The 18,837-nt window shown below is 42.7% G+C and overlaps 2 protein-coding genes across 3 annotated transcripts; one reads left to right on the top strand and one right to left on the bottom strand.

Moving 5' to 3' along the window:
• Positions 1–263: 263 nt before the first annotated feature.
• Positions 264–7,184, top strand: LOC124035248 (serine/threonine-protein phosphatase PGAM5, mitochondrial-like). Of its 2 annotated transcripts, XR_006838706.1 has the most exons (7): positions 264–834; positions 1,066–1,241; positions 1,436–1,561; positions 3,968–4,056; positions 4,653–4,786; positions 5,016–6,316; positions 6,455–7,184. XR_006838706.1 is itself a non-coding variant. In XM_046348695.1 (6 exons), the coding sequence occupies exons 1-6, from the start codon at positions 623–625 to the stop codon at positions 5,164–5,166; spliced, it is 888 nt and encodes a 295-aa protein (XP_046204651.1). In that variant the 5' UTR covers positions 264–622; the 3' UTR covers positions 5,167–7,184. The 2 variants fall into 2 exon arrangements, 1 of the variants encoding a protein (XP_046204651.1); XM_046348695.1 differs by having other exon boundaries at positions 5,016–7,184.
• A 601-nt stretch (positions 7,185–7,785) lies between these two features.
• Positions 7,786–17,989, bottom strand: LOC124036465 (ankyrin repeat and LEM domain-containing protein 2-like). The gene is given in 15 exon segments (XM_046351079.1): positions 7,786–9,502; positions 9,662–9,793; positions 10,307–10,422; positions 10,424–10,921; positions 10,923–11,242; positions 11,444–11,634; positions 11,722–11,828; positions 13,634–13,815; positions 13,938–14,001; positions 14,104–14,226; positions 14,509–14,697; positions 15,021–15,214; positions 15,428–15,622; positions 16,153–16,691; positions 17,771–17,989. Coding segments are annotated over 14 exon segments (3,018 nt in total). The 5' UTR covers positions 16,676–16,691; positions 17,771–17,989; the 3' UTR covers positions 7,786–9,318.
• Between the last annotated feature and the right edge of the window lie 848 nt (positions 17,990–18,837).

The raw sequence follows: 18,837 nt of genomic DNA, 5'->3' as shown, positions 1-18,837 counted from the left end.
TCTAAACCAGTCACTCATCACTATCGTTTTATGCAACTTTTTTTTACATATACATTCCTTTTGACTTTGGCCCTACTGTGAGGGTAGAGAGTGAAAAGCCAAAAGAGATTATTATTATTTATTATATTAAGGACCTCCACAAGCTCTCTGCTCCCTGCTGAATTTTCAGGTCTTTGGCATCTGTCATGGGCTGTGCGCGCCCTCTCATGGTGAATAATTTGTTAGTTTTGTCCAGCTTTCGCGTATCGTAATATCTGCGTTTAGCTGGTTCTTTGGCTCTAGCGAGACACCATAGTTCCAAGCACTGTATGTTTTCCTTTTTAATTAGCTGCTAGCTTGTTAAGTGATTCCAAGTAGCTTCATAATCTTTGACTGGACTTATTTTTAGCTAGCGATTAAAGAGTCGTTGGAGGGTATTCACTCTATTCCTGCACATAGAAAGGGTGTAAATCCACAGACCAGACCAGAGGCTGTCTAGCTAGGTCAGGATTAGCCGCTCCTCGAGACTGCTGGCTGCTCAGTTCTTGAAAGGGATCTCTTCTACTACAGACGTTGGGCGGCATTAGCAAGTTAGCTCGCTAACTAGAAAACGCACTGCACATAACGTATAGTTTTTCACAACATGTCATATCGGAGGACAATTAAAATAGTGTGTGGGTTCGCTGGCGGATCAGCGGTGCTGGTTGTTGCGGCTGCTGCAGCTGAATACCAGGGCTGTTTCGGCCACACGCGAGCCGCTCGGTGGAGCCTGTTCAATGTTTTGCAAGCTGCACAGCCAGCGGGGAACCGCACTGTTGAATCTACTGGAAATGCCTGGGACTTCAACTGGGATAAGTATGCCTCCTTTATTAGCTAAGTCTGATGCAGACTACTATAAAACATAGAGGGAGGTCAGATCTGTTCACGTGGGTCAAGTAGTTTAGTCTGACTGAGTCAGTGTGATTGATTGATATTAACAGCCAGCGACAACATGTTGACAGCCTGACAGGTCTGGGCTCTTGGCATGTCATCAAGAGAAGTAAACCGCAACACACAACTGATTTTTTCCCCTCTGTACTGTACTAGGCGGGACCCGTCCGCACTGTTGACAAATGGGAAGAAGAAGGAGGTCGTCAGTGAAGACCCCAGCTCAGAGCAGGACAATGGGAAACCCAAAGCCACACGCAACATCCTCCTCATCAGACACTCCCAGTACAACTTGAGTGGCAATGGAGACCATGAGAGAATCCTCACCCCTTTAGGTTGTGTACCCAGTGCTACTGTGTACTCATGTTGCTAAAGGCATGAAACATAGACCTATTTCTCAACTCTCCAGCTCTACAGTTGAATTTTAGTGAATAAGAAGAGTATATTCAGCAGCACTCAACATAGGTGGTGAAAGTGTTTCACAATTGCAGTCTGCTAATTTGGGAGACTATGTGTTTGTGTTCTGCAGGTCGGGAGCAGGCTGAGTTTACTGGCCAGCGGTTGGCTGCCCTTGGGTTAAAGTATGACATCATGGTCCACTCCACTATGGCCAGGGCCACCGAGACTGCCAACATTATCAGCAAATACCTCCCAGGTCAGAATCATAGACCGGCAAACTTTACAGCTGAGGCGTACGCTGGAGTATATACAATATTTACTTTACAGCTGAGGTATACGCTGGAGTATATACAATATTTACTTTACTGCTGAGGCGTACGCTGGAGTATATACAATATTTACTTTACAGCTGAGGTGTACGCTGGAGTATATACAATGTTTACTTTACAGCTGAGGTGTACGCTGGAGTATATACAATATTTACTTTACAGCTGAGGTGTACGCTGGAGTATATACAATATTTACTTTACAGCTGAGGTGTACGCTGGAGTATATACAATATTTACTTTACAGCTGAGGTGTACGCTGGAGTATATACAATATTTACTTTACAGCTGAGGTGTATGCTGGAGTATATACAATATTCACTTTACAGCTGAGGTGTACGCTGGAGTATATACAATATTCCCTTTACAGCTGAGGTGTATGCTGGAGTATATACAATATTTACTTTACAGCTGAGGCGTATGCCTGAGTATATACAATATTTACTTTACAGCTGAGGCGCACGCCAGAGCATATACAATATTCACTTTACAGCTGAGGTGTATGCTGGAGTATATACAATATTCATTTTACAGCTGAGGTGTATGCTGGAATATATACAATATTCACTTTACAGCTGAGGTGTATGCTGGAGTATATACAATATTCACTTTACAGCTGAGACGTATGCCGGAGTATATACAATATTTACTTTACAGCTGAGGCGCACGCCAGAGCATATACAATATTCACTTTACAGCTGAGGTATATGCTGGAGTATATACAATATTCACTTTACAGCTGAGGTGTACGCTGGAGTATATACAATATTCACTTTACAGCTGAGGTGTATGCTGGAGTATATACAATATTCACTTTACAGCTGAGGTGTATGCTGGAGTATATACAATATTCACTTTACAGCTGAGGTGTATGCTGGAGTATATACAATATTCACTTTACAGCTGAGGTGTACGCTGGAGTATATACAATATTCCCTTTACAGCTGAGGTGTATGCTGGAGTATATACAATATTTACTTTACAGCTGAGACGCACGTCAGAGCATATACAATATTCACTTTACAGCTGAGGTGTATGCTGGAGTATATACAATATTCACTTTACAGCTGAGGTGTATGCTGGAATATATACAATATTCACTTTACAGCTGAGGTGTATGCTGGAGTATATACAATATTCACTTGACAGCTGAGGCGAATTCCGGAATATATACAACATTCACTTTACAGCTGAGGCGTATGCCGGAGTATATACAATATTTACTTTACAGCTGAGGCGCACGCCAGAGCATATACAATATTCACTTTACAGTTGAGGTGTATGCTGGAGTATATACAATATTCACTTTACAGCTGAGGTGTATGCTGGAATATATACAATATTCACTTTACAGCTGAGGTGTATGCTGGAATATATACAATATTCACTTTACAGCTGAGGTGTATGCTGGAGTATATACAATATTCACTTTACAGCGGAGGCGTATTCCAGAGTATATACAATATTCACTTTACAGCTGAGGCGTATTCCAGAGTATATACAATATTCACTTTACAGCTGAGGCGTATTCCAGAGTATATACAATATTCACTTTACAGCTGAGGCGTATTCCAGAGTATATACAATATTCACTTTACAGCTGAGGCGTATTCCAGAGTATATACAATATTCACTTTACAGCTGAGGTGTATTCCAGAGTATATACAATATTCACTTTACAGCTGAGGTGTATTCCAGAGTATATACAATATTCACTTTACAGCTGAGGTGTATTCCAGAGTATATACAATATTCACTTTACAGCTGAGGTGTATTCCAGAGTATATACAATATTCACTTTACAGCTGAGGTGTATTCCAGAGTATATACAATATTCACTTTAGAGCTGAGGTGTATTCCAGAGTATATACAATATTCACTTTACAGCTGAGGTGTATTCCAGAGTATATACAATATTCACTTTACAGCTGAGGTGTATTCCAGAGTATATACAATATTCAGATCCAGGTCCCATGAGACTAACCAGTACCGTACATCAGGAGTGACCACATCTCCTTCTGGAGAGCTACCATCCTGAAGGGTTTCTCAGACTGAATCTAACACTCCTGATTCAACTGAATCCATAGACCATATGGTTGAATCAGGTGTTTTGTGTAGAGTAGGAGCAAAAGCCAGTAGTTCAGGAGAAGGGCTGGTCCCCTGCTCCTATACATCTTGCAGATATTCACATCACCTGATACCAAGGCTTTATCTGATAACAAGCCTCAGAAGCTTTGATCTCAGATATTTCAGATGTTAAAATGTCATGAATCATGATGAGTATTTCACTACTCACCGCTAACTAACTTTAATCTTCCATTATGTTATTGGTTTAGGGGTGGAGCTGGTGAGCTGTGATTTGCTAAGAGAAGGAGCACCCATTCAACCTGTGCCTCCTGTCACCCACTGGAAGCCTGACGCTGTGGTGAGATGGCCATTCTGGGTTGTCAACGGCCTGTGTGTCTGTCATATTACCTCCTGTTCAGTGTCCCTTTCACTTGTTATCTATACTGAACAAACATATAAACTCAACATGCAACAATTTCTAAGATTTTACTGTGTTACAGTTTATAGAAGGAAATCAGTCAATTGAAATAAATAAATTAGGCACTAATCTATGGTTTTCACATGACTGGGCAAGGATGCAGACATGGGTGGCCCTAGGAGGGCATAGGTCCACCCACTGTGTAATGATCATGCTGTTTTAATCCGCTTCTTGATATCCCAAACCTGTCAGGTGGATGGATTATTTTGGCAAAGGAGAAATGCTCACTAACAGGGATGTAAACAAATGTGTGCACAAAGTTTGAGAGAAACCTTTTCTGTGCGTATGGAACATTTCTGGGATCTTTTATTTCAGCTCATGAGAAATGGGACCAACACTTTACATGTTGCGTTCAAATTTTTGTTCAGTATAGTTACAGCTGTCTGCTTGTATGTATCATGCAATGCAATGCAATCAGAGGTCAGCTCAAACTCTCGTCTTACACAACCACTGTGGACCTTTCTACCGCTCTACAGCAGTACCACGAGGACGGGGCCCGGATCGAGGCTGCCTTCCGCCGCTACATCCACCGCGCTGACCCCAAGCAGGAGGAGGACAGCTACGAGATCATCGTCTGTCATGCCAATGTCATCCGCTATTTTGTGTGCAGGTGTGTTGCTCTCCCGAGGCAGGCTGAAGCTGGACCAAAGCCCCATTCAACAAGATGATGCTAATCATCATGACTTTGTGTAGCAATTCCAATATACTGTATTATATCTTTTGCATTTCGTGACTAATGATGTGCTTGCCAACATCCCATGACAGATGTGTATATTTGTTAGATCAGGGTGTATCGGTTGCTCTAACGGTCTCAATCTCTTTCTGTCTGTATGTCTCAGGGCCCTGCAGTTTCCTCCAGAAGGCTGGCTGAGGATTGGGCTGAACAACGGCAGCATCACCTGGCTCACCGTGCGCCCCAGCGGCAGGGTGGCACTGAGGACACTGGGAGACTCCGGGTTCATGCCCCCGGACAAACTCACACGGACCTGACCACGTTCCACCTACAGTATTCACTCGTTCTCTTTCTGAGAGGTTCAGATGTCTGTCGCAGGGTGAACTGAATGGCTCTTGATTTCTGCTTAAGTGTCTTGAAAGTTATTTTTGGTGTTAATTTTGTAACTTCAATGTGCAATGAGATATTCTGTGGTGTTTTGTTGTGATCAACTCCCCTGCCATCGTTTGCCAACTAGGGGAAAGTGGGGTTAGTTGAGCCACCTCTTGTTTCTAGGAAACCATGCACAAAACTAATAATGTGACCAAATATTTAGGAAGAGGCAATCATTTCATGGAGTCTGGGAAGGAAGAAACCATATGGTAAGCAAGTTAGGGCCCAAAAACAGATTTTCACAAAGTTAAATGAATTTGTTATAAGTTCCATGATAATTTAGCAGGTGCTTATATTTGTCCTATTTCATACATTTACAAATGTATATTAATACATGTGATTTGGAAATGTGTCTTTTTTTTGTACATTACACCTCCCCCTGAGACACACTCAAAGAGTGGGGTCACAGCCAGGGTCTGCCATGATCAACGAGGACCGTGGAGCAATTAGGGTTAAGTGCCTTGCTCAAGGGAACATCAAGATATTTTTTTTTACGTTGTCGACTCTGGTATTTGATTTCAGTCACTGGCCCAACGCTCTAACTGCTAGGCCATCTGATGCTTGTATCTAAACCTATATGTAGATAGTTTTAAGATTGTTTTGTACAGCAGTTGGGGTCTTTACAAGCTACAATATGAGGTCCTAAACTTAGCATGAAAGTGCATCCTTGTAACGGTTTGGGCTAATATAGTCAAAATGTTTGCCTTGAGGTAACTTGAGCCAATACCACCATGACAAATTATGATTGCATTTTGTTCGTTTTATACATAATATGCATAGTATTTTTGCAATGTGTCATGCATATGAACTCAAGATAGTGAATTTGCATTGATAAGGAGCAGACATTATCATGCCTGTGTATTGAATTGTAAAACAAGAAGGGATCAAGCCACCCCTTGAGGTTCTTAACAGAGCAGTCAAGGAAGTGAGAGAAGGAGCAGCAGCAAGGAATGAAAACATACACTGAAGAGGTACAGTAACAAACATGTACCTGTGTGAAAGCGAGTCTGTGGCAGAGTAGCAGAGGAACACAAGGTCTCATCTGATGACTTGGAGTCTGAGCTGTATAAAGAGAGGATGTGACAGAGTAGCAGAGGAACACAAGGTCTCATCTGATGACTTGGAGTCTGAGCTGTATAAAGAGAGGATGTGACAGTAGCAGAGGAACACAAGGTCTCATCTGATGACTTGGAGTCTGAGCTGTATAAAGAGAGGATGTGACAGAGTAGCAGAGGAACACAAGGTCTCATCTGATGACTTGGAGTCTGAGCATGATAAACAAATCAAGAATCTCGTGGACCAGTTTCATGGGCTTAATAGCCTCAAATACAGAGAACTTGCCAATGAATCGGCAGATTGAAACATCCCTATCCCAGATAAACTGGTCAAGAGATGGAAGGGTAAGTGATATTGAACAGCAAGATCATTATCTGAAAGTAGGCATACATTTAAGACATTCAATATACCACAACCCTCCTTCCATTAATTCAACTTTTACCCACCAGCACCACCACCCACTTACCCCAAGGCGGCTCAATTTACCCCATACCTGGGTTAGGTTGTGCCAAGAGTCCACCTTTTCTGGACAAGTTGTGTTTTCAAAAATGTTGTGTTTATTTCCAGGAATACACATCATGAAATATATGTAGATATCATTGTTAGAAAGAATATTATATTTCCCTTGACATAGTGATGCTGAATGTAAAAGTTGCTCAACATACACCACTCTCCCCTACAGAGTGAAAGGGGAGTATACAGAGTATGTGGTGCCCTTTCTGTCTTGATTGTGTATAGTATACAGAGTATGTGGTGCCCTTTCTGTCTTGATTGTGTATAGTATACAGAGTATGTGGTGCCCTTTCTGTCTTGGTTGTGTATTAAACTGAAGGGGATTTTGTATTGATTCAGGTTTCTCAATTAACTGTTGCTGTAACAATGCCCTTAACTCAGAAAGCTGATGTGATGATGACTGCCAGGGCCCACTCAACACTTATTATGAATGTAAACAGTATGCGAGTTTCAAAGACAAAGTGATAGGATTTTTAAACCAAAATAATTTGTCCAAAGTATGGCATATTTACTGTAGTTCTGTAAATGTTTCTCATGCTGTCCTTTTGTATTTGGATCAAAGCTTCCTCTTGGGTTTAGATACAGTTGTGTTCAGTAGAAACATGTAATAAAGGACACATGGTCATGTAAATGTTTTGTGTTCCTCAGCAGTACACTAAATAAGTACTCTTAGTTATAAAATAGGGTTAGTGTTAACTCAAGCTGGGACAAAAGCAATGATATTGTCTAACAGCAAACCTGATGCATCTTAGTGTTGGCACTACAAAGCTTGAAGGGATCAAATTAATATTTGTTAGTAATTTGAATGGTTTATGAAGTGTCATATTGTTAGTGTGCCACTGTCACACTAAAGGCACTCGTTCGTATACAGTAGTAGAGAATAAGGGTGACACTGCCATTTAGGGCAATATTAGAAAGTGCTCAAAGGACAACAATTCAAAGATGAGGAAACTGTTTTATTGATTAATCAAAAGCAAATGAGGATCTGGACATACAGAAAAGGAGAGAATTCACAATGAATTTTTAAAAATCCTTTTTTAAAGAAGCACAGAATGCCAAAGCACAATAAGTATGTTTAAGTATTTAGGTGCAATTTGCAGGACTCCACATTCATAAAACATTTGGAGACCAGAACGAAATCTGTGTCACCTGTGAACACGAGAATGACAATACAATCCTCTCCATGAAAAAGTTGGTGCCTTTAATCAAGATTTTCTATTCACATTCAATATTACTCACATCTCTCATACTAATAGTGACAATCTATATAGTAAGGGTGATTCTTATTCAATTTGGATTTAAAGCTGTTGATTTCTATATTCAGCTTTGCTGGCTGGCAGACCATTCTTTTTACAGCAGTTTGTAAATGGACCTTATTTTAACGGTGATAACTATCTTCATAGAGTTTAGCTACAGGTTCTTGCACATTCACATTTAGTAAGCCATTGATTACAAATGAGTAAACATGTCTTTGTTGCACTCTGCAGTAACCTCTTATGTACAGCTTGCCATTACTCTCAGACACCTTTAGAAAAACCAAGAACAGTTCAAGAAGTTTACCTTTCAGCTATTGTGTGAGGCCGACAGTCGTTAAAAGAGAAGTTAAGTGTGAAGACAACACAGAAATTACATGACGCACAAAAACATTGGTACCTGGAAAATTAACACATCTCTATTAATTAAATAACAAAATAAAAACATGGAAAACTTCAGTGTATTACCATATTCCCCTTGTTTGCTTTGGAGCCATTTGTTGGGTGAGCTGCAGTCCGATGGTGGTTGCTATGCTGTTGTCAGGATGCATCAACTTTAACCAAACTGGACAGGATGTGGCTAATTCTGCATGGAGACTGACTGGTCCATCGTTTCAGAAAATTAAGGCAATTCCTGAACTTAGAAGAAACAAAATAACTGGCAGTTGGTTTAGTACACACATAAAAAGTTGGTTTTGTGCTACTGACTGACATTTAAAAAAAAATACTTTACAATATTGACATTTCTTTTTACTTCTTAAAAACAGCTATTTTCAGTTAAGTGAATCTTACCGACGATTCTATTCTGAAGTTTAACGAACATCTACTCAATGTTTTGGGGAGTGCAGCTGTATTACTGGTTATTAAAAAAGTTGACTGAGCTATGACACAGGTGTTTCACACTTACTATGAATAATATTAATTGTCAATTCAACACTCATACAGTACAAAGTACAGACTGAAGGAAACCTGGTTCTTTTTTTTCTTTTTTTAAGTCTGAGTGTACATCACGACCCGACATACTGAGAATCTTGTATGTATGCAATATATAGAAGTAGTACCATACATCATTAATACAAATCTTCAAGACACTTGTGCATATTTTGTTAGGTACATGGTTTTGAGCTCTGGCATATTTAACCACCGTGGTGGCAGGGCTGTAGCCTATTGTTTCTGGCCAGGGGGGGGTTAGTCTCGGTCAGGGCTTTGAGTTGGCTAAGGGTCGTTGAAGTGCCTGAGGCGGATGCGCTGGATGTAGCTGGCATGTGCAGGGCTGTAGCGGTTGGGACTGAAGCGGCCACCAGCAGGGGACACCAGGCTGCTGACAGGAGAGCCGTGTGTGAGGGGAGAGGCCTGATATACCCTGGGTCTGCTTTTTACCACTGCAGAGCTGGGCCAGCTGAAAGAGAAACAGAAACAATACCACCACCAGTCTGCATTTATTTGGTTGTTTCCATACGATAGCAACTGACATTTAAGCACTTGTCAATGTGTTTCCATATTTACAAGGCAACTTGCAGGCAGTGACAACTGTTCATATGCATGGAGACATGCATACCTTTGCATGTCTGATGAGGTGTACGTCTGCATTGTGCTTTTCCATTTCTGAATGCTGGGGAACTTCGAGGGGTCGATATCTGTGGCTTCTACTGCCGACAAGACCTGTCTGTCCAACTTGGTTGGTGAATCCCTAAAACAACAGACAAAACAAGAGAGGTAGGTTGAAGGGTTTGGCAGATTTGAATTCTGCTGTTGCTTGCTGACGTCTGTAAGCAGGAAGTTATCCCACCGTGCAGCTTCATTTCCCCCACAGAATACATAACAGCTCGCCTCTGCAGTCAGCTCTAGTACATTATCCTGAATGTATGCACACATGACTGTAAGTCGCTTTGGATAAAAGCGTCTGCTAAATGGCATATATTATTATTATTATATTATTATAAACTTGGTGGTTTCGACAAAACATTTATTTTTTACTGCTTTACTTACTTTGGTGACAATTTTATAATAGCAATAAGGCACCTTGGGGGTTTGTGATATATGGCCAGTATACCATGGCTAAGGGCCGTGTCCTAGCACTCCGCGTTGCGTCGTGCTTAAGAACAGCCCTTAGCCGTGGTATATTGTCCATATATCACACCCCCTTGGGCCTTGTTGCGTAATTAAAAACCTCAGAACAATCACCCTAAACCTCATCACTCACCCTTCAATGAAAAGTCTTCTTCTGATGCGAGGTGGGGTCCGTGCTAGTAACTCACGGGAGTTGTCCAGGGACTTACAGGAGACGGATGATCCTGAGCTGCTCAGATCCCTCCCCCCCGTGATCCCACGACTTAGATCTGGAGCAGAGTGTGCGCCCTGACACGGTCCCTGGCCCCAGCACCCTAGTCCTTGGACCCAGAGCCTCCAAGCTCTCCTCAGCCACAAAGTACTCCTCCGAGCTGCCGCTTCCACCACTGGCCCTGTCTTCCATCCATACCACCACCTCTCCCTGCACCTCCCCACTCACACAGGTCCCCCTCCACACCCCCCCCTCCCTGTCCCCGGCCTCTGAGCTACAGCCCCTCTCAAACAATGAGTCTTCATTGGTGTCACCCCCCAGCATGAGACGGCCCACCCCGGATGCCAGATCGTCCTGAGAGAGTCCTTCCCTGTGCCCACCGTGCCTGTGTCCCCCGCTCCTCCTCCTTTCCCTGTCTCTGGTGGGGTTGTCCACCCCATCCTGCAGGGACATCCTTTCAAACTCCACCATCAAGTTGGAGATGGGCGACAGCACGCAGCAGGGGGATGAGGAGGCGCGGGGGGACATCATATCCCCCGTTGTGAGTCCTCTCTGCCCCCGTGGAAGGGCACAGGCCCAGGCCGTTGTCACAGATGGGCGAGAGGAGGCTTTCTGACACGGAGGAGCACAGGAGGTCTCGCTCGGCAGCTGTCTCGATGAGGTCATCGGGCAGGATGTGAAACTCACGGAGGCCCAGGCCGCCCACAGCACCCACCAGACTGTCCTTAGAACACGCCGAGGAGGTAATGCTGGTGAGTGCCGTATTCTGACGGTTCTTCATCTCCTCCAGGCTGATGTCATCACCCTCGTCCAGGAAGGCCCCCACTGAGATGGAGTTGCAGAACTTCTTGGGCTTACCTGTAAATGGCAGAGAGGAGGGGAAACTGTTCATTTGAAGCACACAAGAAATGTATTTACTGGTCAATCTAAAGTTGTATGGGAGCATCAAATCAAGACCTTGATGGCTGTATCATCGCTCTCATTTCTCAAACTTGATCATCTGAATTCAATACAAGTACTATACAGTTTATCAATAGCAACTGGTGGGGATAACATTACCTGGGGAAGGGGTTCTGAAGCGGTTGCTGGTTTCGTTCTCCCCTGCCTCTTCGTGTGCACGCTGACTGACATCCTTCTTGTTGAGGTACTCCTCCAGCTTACGGAGGCCGTCTGCAGAAGACAGGTCTGTAAAACTCTCCAGGAAATCCCAGTACTCAGCCCAGGGGTGGCCCAGCTCTCTGGCAAGGTCTCTGTGAGGGAGGAGAATATAACACTGTGGTTGGAGAAGCTGGAAAAAATTGAACAAAGTTGTTAAACTTCAGGCTTTCTAGACGTACCTGCCCACTTTCTCTGCTCCACGGTCAGGGTCAGACTTCAGGATGTGCTGGAAGTGCCCCGCCCTGTCTCTTGGGGGTGTCTTCCATACCCGGCGGAACTCACCTGCCTGCAAGGGGGACACCAATTAATCTTACATATAGTGCACACGGAAAGTATTCAGACCCTTTTACTTTTTCTACATTTAGTTAGATTACAGCCGTATTCTAAAACATCTACACACAATACCCCATAATGACAAAGCAAAAACAGATTTTTAGTTTAATTTTTATTTTATTTTAACGGAAATATCACATTTACATAAGTATTCAGCCCCTTTACTCAGTACTTTGTTGAAACAGGCAGTGATTACAGCCTTGAGTCTTCTTGGCACACCTGTATTTGGGAAGTTTTCCAGATCTTCTCAAGCGCTGTCAGGTTGGATGGGGAGCGTCGCTGCAAAGCTATTTTCAGGTCTCTCCAAAGATTTTCGATCATGTACAAGTCCGGGCGGTGGCTGAGTAAATAAAGTACATTAAGAGACTTGTCCTGAAGCCATTCCTACGTTGTCTTGGTTATGTTCTTAGGGTTGTTGTCCAGTTGGAAGATGAACCTTCGCCCCATTCTGAAGTTCTGAGCACTCTGCAGCAAGTTTTAATTAAGGATCTTTCTGTACTTCGCTCTCTTCATCTTTCCCTCAATCCTAACTAGTCTCCCAGTCCCTGCCGCTGAAAAACATCCCCACAGCATGATGCTGCCACCACCATGCTTCACCGTAGGGATGCTGCCAGGTTCCCACTAGACTTTACGCTTGGCATTCAGGCCAAAGAGTTCAATCTTAGCTTCATCAGACCAAAGAATCTTGTTAATCATGGTCTGAGTCCTTTAGGTGCCATTTGGCAAAGTCCAAGTGGACGGTCATGTGCCTTTTACTGAGGCGTGGCTTCCGTCTGGCCACTCTACCATAAAGGCCTGATTGGTGGAGTGCTGCAGAGATGGTTGTCCTTCTGGAAGGTTCTCCCATCTCCACAGAGGAACTCTGGAGCTCTGTCAGAGTAACCATCAGGTTCTTGGTCACCTGCCTGACCAAGGCCCTTCTCCCGATTGCTCAGTTTGGCCAGGCGGCCAGCTTAAGGAAGAGTCTTGGTGGTTCCAAACTTCTTCCATTTAAAAATGATGAAGGCCATGGTGTTCTTGCTGCAGAAATGTTTTGGTACCCTTCTCCAGATCTGTGCCTTGACACAATCCTGTCTCTGAGCTCTATGGACAATTTCTTCTACCTCATGGCTTGGTTTTTGCTCTGGCATGCACTTTGGTCTCCAATCAAGTTGAAAAAACATCTCAAGGATGATCAATGGAAACAGGATGCATCTGAGCTCAATTTCAAGTCTCATAGCAAAGGGTCTGAATACCTATGTAATTAAGCTATTTCTGTTTTTTATTTTTAATACATTTGCAAAAATGTTTTAAAAAATTGGTTTTCGCTTTGTCTTTTGGGGTTATTGTGTGTAGATTGACGAGGAAATCGTTGATTTCATCCATTTTAGAATAAGGCTGTGACGTAACAAAATGTGGAAGAAATGAAGGGGACTGAATATTTACCGAATGCATAAGGTATCCGTTTTTTTAAATACATTTGCAAAAGTTTATAAATACCTGTTTTAGCTTTGTCATTATGGGGTATTTTGTGTAGATTGATGAGGGAAAACAATTATTTTATCAATTTTAGAGTAAGGCTGCAACGTAACAAAATGTGGAAAAAGTGAAGTGGTCTGAATACTTTCCAAATGCACTGTACATGCTGTGTTTCAACAACAGCTTCCCATATGAAAATATAATGAGCTACAAAAAATATAATAGAACTAAAGTGTAAAAATGGGTGATAAGAAGACAAAAAAGTGTGTGAGTTGAAAGAGGACATGATATGACAATGACCTTAGATGGGCTGAGTGGGCCAACGAATGCCCTAACTGACATCACTGGATCCATGGGACTTCGTATGAGCCTGGGAGCAAGCGAATGAGTAAGAGTTTCTGATGGCTCAGGTGACCAGGGAGCACCAATGACAGGCTGGGAAGAGTTGTCTGTGGCCCTCAGTAAGGGTATATAGCAGCGATCTGTGGTTGACAGAAGAGAAGGTGCCTTGGGGTAAACAGGTTGACAGAAGAGAAGGTGCCTTGGGGTAAACAGGGAAAAGAAGAAAAACACAAGTCCTGTGATTGGGAGGAAGTGTACTTACCTTCCAAATAGTCACATATCTTCTGTTTCACCTCTTGGGTTTTGTTTTTTCTTTCACAAATAACCTGTCAGGAAACAGAAGAATTTCAAGAAATCCAAAAGTTATGTGGCTCAATGAGTAGTCATTAGCTAACTTGAAAAAGTAGTATATATCTGGAGCAACTCACATCAGATGGCTTCTGGTCGTACTTGTTCTTGCAGTTTTTATCCGTATCCGGATGTGAACACAGGACATTCACCACTTCTGGACAACCAAACTTACAGGCAAAGTGAAGTGGTGTCTCAAAGCCCTGCGACAGACAGAACCAGAGTTACACACATACACTATGAACAGAGGCAAGTCAATCCAAAACACATCAGTCGGTTACAGTTCAACTTTTTTTAAACACAGTAGGTCTGCACTCAAAAAGAAGCTTAATTTTTCAATTTCTTAAAATGATTTTGTCTGCACGGGGGAATCAGCTAAAAGCCTTGTCTGCACAAATATTTCGGCTAGAAACCTTCGGTGTTACACCTACAGTTAAATCTATCAGCAGGTACATATGGAGAAAGGGTGAGATAAGGAGACTCACAGCTTTGTCTGGAGTATTGAGGTAAAGGTCTATGATGTAACGGATGCGTTTCTGCAGCATAGCCTCCAGGTCATCTGGGTACATGAGCCTCATGAAGTCAGGATTCTCTAGAGTTTCCAGCAGGAGCTGGGCGACACCCGGCTGATTCTCCTTTGCTGCCACGTGCATCACGTTGTACCGGCACCCCTCCTAGGAACACACAGTGGACATTGATGAAGGAAAGTAGTGCAGGTCAGTGTTGGGTCATAACTTGTTTGTCACAGCCACAGAGGCCTGGCTTGAGACTGGGCTGTGGTTAGAAACATTCATTTGGTTGGAAAAAGGAAAACTAATAGGATTTATACTGAAATTGTCAGAGTAATAGATCAGTTCTGTTAGAACATTATAACTAATTTGGTCAACAGAATTACTGAGTCATATCTGAAGGAGTCATATCTTTCTATGTGGTTGACTACCTATTTTTGTGATACTTCGCTGTAATCATCTGCTGGCTGACTTCCTCCCTGACTCACCTGCACAACAGTGGGGTTGTCTCCAGAGCCAATGAGATAGCGTGGGTTGCTCCAGACCAGCTCACTGAAGGCTACCTCATCCCCCTTCTCCACAGCCTTCCTCAGCTTGGCTGTCAGATCCTGGCAGCGAGGGCTCTTGAAGCTGTTGGCCCTCTCCCTGTTGATGGTGTCTGCCTCCATGACAGGGACGTTGTCTAGTGCCACAGACAAGAGAGACGGAGACAACAGATTAAAACAGAGGTCAGCAGAATATGTGATAAACAATTTACTTGTTAAAAAATTTGGACAAGTCCAAGAAATTAAATGCCATCCAAACTCCCTTGAAAAGCACTGACTTTACATATTTTTCAAACTAATGTATATTTTTTGAAAGGAGAGATAAATGTCCTTTTCAGCCCAGCACTCACCCTTGCAGAAGACCAGGCCTGGTTTGACAGGGGAGACACATGGGGTGGATTTACTAGGAGAGGGGTAATAATCACAGATTCCCATGGCAAATTTCTCAGCATCGTCTCGATTGGCAAAGGCTTTAAAGCGAGCTCCTTTCATCATCTTCACAGCCTGAAGAGCCTCCTTCTTATCACCATACACGTGGGCCCTATCTGGAAGTGAGAAAAAAAAAGTACATTAAAAAAGGCATGTTTCTATAGGCTATAGATAGCTCTTTATATCTGCCTACAACTAGAAACATTCCAGGATGTAAACTTGATTCAAAATGGAAAAGATCATGGTCAGTTATTTTGCCGACATTACAAGCAAAGCAGCTCAAATTCTTACTACTAATCTTTTTTGTTGCCATGCTAATACAGAAAGCCATAAGGTGACAGGTGCTATGGATCTCAACCACTGACGGCTCAAAACCAAAATAAACCCTGAACAGCATGATGTCATGGAGAAGCAACATCAAATGTTTGAATTGGACCTTGAGCGTAGTGTGACAGCATGGTCAACATACAGAAGATGCGCACTGCACTTTGTGTAACCCAATAGCTAGCCAGCCAACAGTTCTCTGTCTTCGCATTTCTGTGTGGGAAAATAAATAATGACAAATACACGTTTGACCGATTAACAGCCTAAAGTGTAAATTGCAGGGGTAGTTTACATCAGCCCAGGTGAAATAACAGTTTCTTACCATTTCTAGCCAAGACATCCTCCCATAATGGACACACTCCATAGAACATTGGTGACACTTGGGCCATCTTTGAAGGAGTCTCTGCTGTATACTGAGAGCCAGTGTCTTCCCTATTGATATTAAAAGGGGCCCTTGACTTCACTGTCAGGCCAAGTTCCTCTTCCTCTGGGGGATTGAGCCCCATTCCGTAACCAAAGTCCATCTCATCACTGACAGCCTTAAGAGAGTCAGTGCCAGTCGCTGCTGATGTAGCACATGACGGCACTGGTTTGGCCTGCTCTGCAGCACTGGCCGCCGCTGCACTACTGCTTGTGGCTGGGCCTGTAGTGGTGGCATTACTGCTGCTGTCCGTCTCTGTGGTGCTGCTGCTGCCCTCGGCTCCCGCCAGGACGCGGGCCAACTTCCTCTCGAAGATGGCACGGGTGGTGGCCGTGATTGGACCGCACTTGAGGTCGGCCCTTGTGAACTCCTCTCGCAGCTCGTCTGCACTCAGCCTTCTCAGCCTGCTCAGAACCGCCTCCATGCTTCAGCTAGGCTACCTGTGTAGTCAGAGGGTAACACATTGTATGATATCACATTCAGATACAAACTGCTGTGTAACGATAGTGATAGTAAATGTTTCTATTTTGATTGAGGTACCTAGTCAACTCAATCAAAACGTCCTATTTTTTGGGGCGGATAAAAACTTAATTTGTTCCAACAGTAAAGTGCATTATTCTCATGATTCCTGTAATAGATGTGTCTGTCCTGCCGCTGTGCCTGCCTGATTCACTGGGACCGGATGCTGTAATGCATGAGCCTCTCACACTCTCTCCCCTTTCTCGTGATTGTATAACATTTCAAAATGCAATTGTTGGAAAAAACTACTTTTGAGGCAACTCGTTGTTCATATTAAAGAGAGGAGGGTCTCAGTTTTCTGAAGGTATAATATATCTGATATGGCTTTGAAATACAGGGCGAGAGAAATTGCGCATCGGCCATGCCGAGTAAACTACGCCTTAATGCAAAAATGTTTTAGGACATTACATTTACCGTTAAATGAATACATGGCTACTAGCAGTAGGTGTTATATTTAGAGTTAGCTATCTAGCTAATGTGTTTTGAGTTTCAACTTCCCCAGGTGGTGAATTAGAACCAATTGAATGAGGCCTATATATATCATATTAGTGCACAAATAGATTAAGGCAAAAAATAATTCTACAAATTCTGGAGCCCTTCTTTCATTAACCCAACATTAATAATCACTGGATTAAGTTGCATGTCAACATATTTGGAATCATGCATTACTGCTTGGACATATGTGTAACAACATATTAATTGAATATCATCTCAGTAGTCTATTACACTTCCTAATGAAGCATTGTGAATTACTTTATAAAATTACTCAAACATATTCTATTGTGTGACGCCTGGTACCACCAACTGAAAAAGTTCAATATTTGTCTGGAACCCAGCCTTTTGAGCTAATTGACAAGTGCACCTTACTCCCCATGATCCTCGAGACCGACCATAAGTAGGTCTCTGCCATGAATGGACTGTTTCAAAGCATAGAGACAACATACATTCACAGCCTGAATCTGAATATGATAAAACCCCGAAATAAATCAGTCAGCCTTACTTGATCAAACAGCGAAGTAACGCAAGTCTACATCCCGCTTGGTTTGTTGCAGGTTCACAAAACATGCAAGCCATTAAAGGAAGGGGCGATTCGAAAGCTTCGCACACAAAAAACGCTCCGATCAAAATCTAGATTTGTACGGAATAAAGCACGTTATTAGCATTTTGCGTTCGATGTTTTTAAACTTCCTAGGATTCAGAGAAATCAGGGAATATTTCCAATCACCGTCGATGCAATCCTACTCATGCTCACGCCCAAGTGCCAGTCCTAATATCTATTTTTGTGCATTAACAATCTGATATCTAATGTCTTCATAGTGATGCTATTGATTCACGCTATCTCAACACATATTTGATGACAAAAGTCGTATCTACCTACTTACCAGACATCATCTTAACTGCTTATCGTTCATGATCTGAAATGTATTTTAATATTCAGCTGGGATAAACTGTTGAAACAGACAATGCTCAAGTCAAGACCGTCTGGAATCGTCTCATTGTTTACAAGACATTGTGCGCATGCTCACATCCGAGGGAGGGCTTTCGTTAGCGAACAGTTCAAACCAAGCTAGTAATGGTGGTGTTGCTCGAAACAGATCACTATGCAAGCAATGCATTTGAAAGGCAATAATGAAGTGACATTTGACACTTACCTATATGTAAATGCAGTGCGTTAACTGAGTTTAGGCAAGCACGATTGAGTAATCTCATGTCATTAGCTAGCTGGCTAAATTAGTATGCTGACTCGCTAGCTAGTTACGCCGGAAGTTTAGCTTAGAAGACGCTAGCAAGCAACCCACTTTCCATAATATAACGTAGGTAGCTAGTTATTTTGGGACATGCTGCGAAAAGTATAACCCCACCAACAACATAAAATAATTTTAATACTTAAGAAACAAAAACACCAACTAGCTACCTAAATTAGCTAACCGTGTAGTTATGACAAGTGCGTGACGAAGGAACAAGCTAACTAGCCCTACAACCAACAATTAGTTAGCTGTGCTATATTTTGTAAACAACTTGGATAACGCATTAATATATTTTATTAATGCAACGACTGGAACGTTT

This window comes from Oncorhynchus gorbuscha, linkage group LG05, assembly GCF_021184085.1.
Source record: "Oncorhynchus gorbuscha isolate QuinsamMale2020 ecotype Even-year linkage group LG05, OgorEven_v1.0, whole genome shotgun sequence".
NCBI lineage: Eukaryota > Metazoa > Chordata > Actinopteri > Salmoniformes > Salmonidae > Oncorhynchus > Oncorhynchus gorbuscha.
The sequence above is the reverse complement of the archived record's forward strand: the minus strand, read 5'-3'. Positions and strand labels throughout refer to the sequence as shown.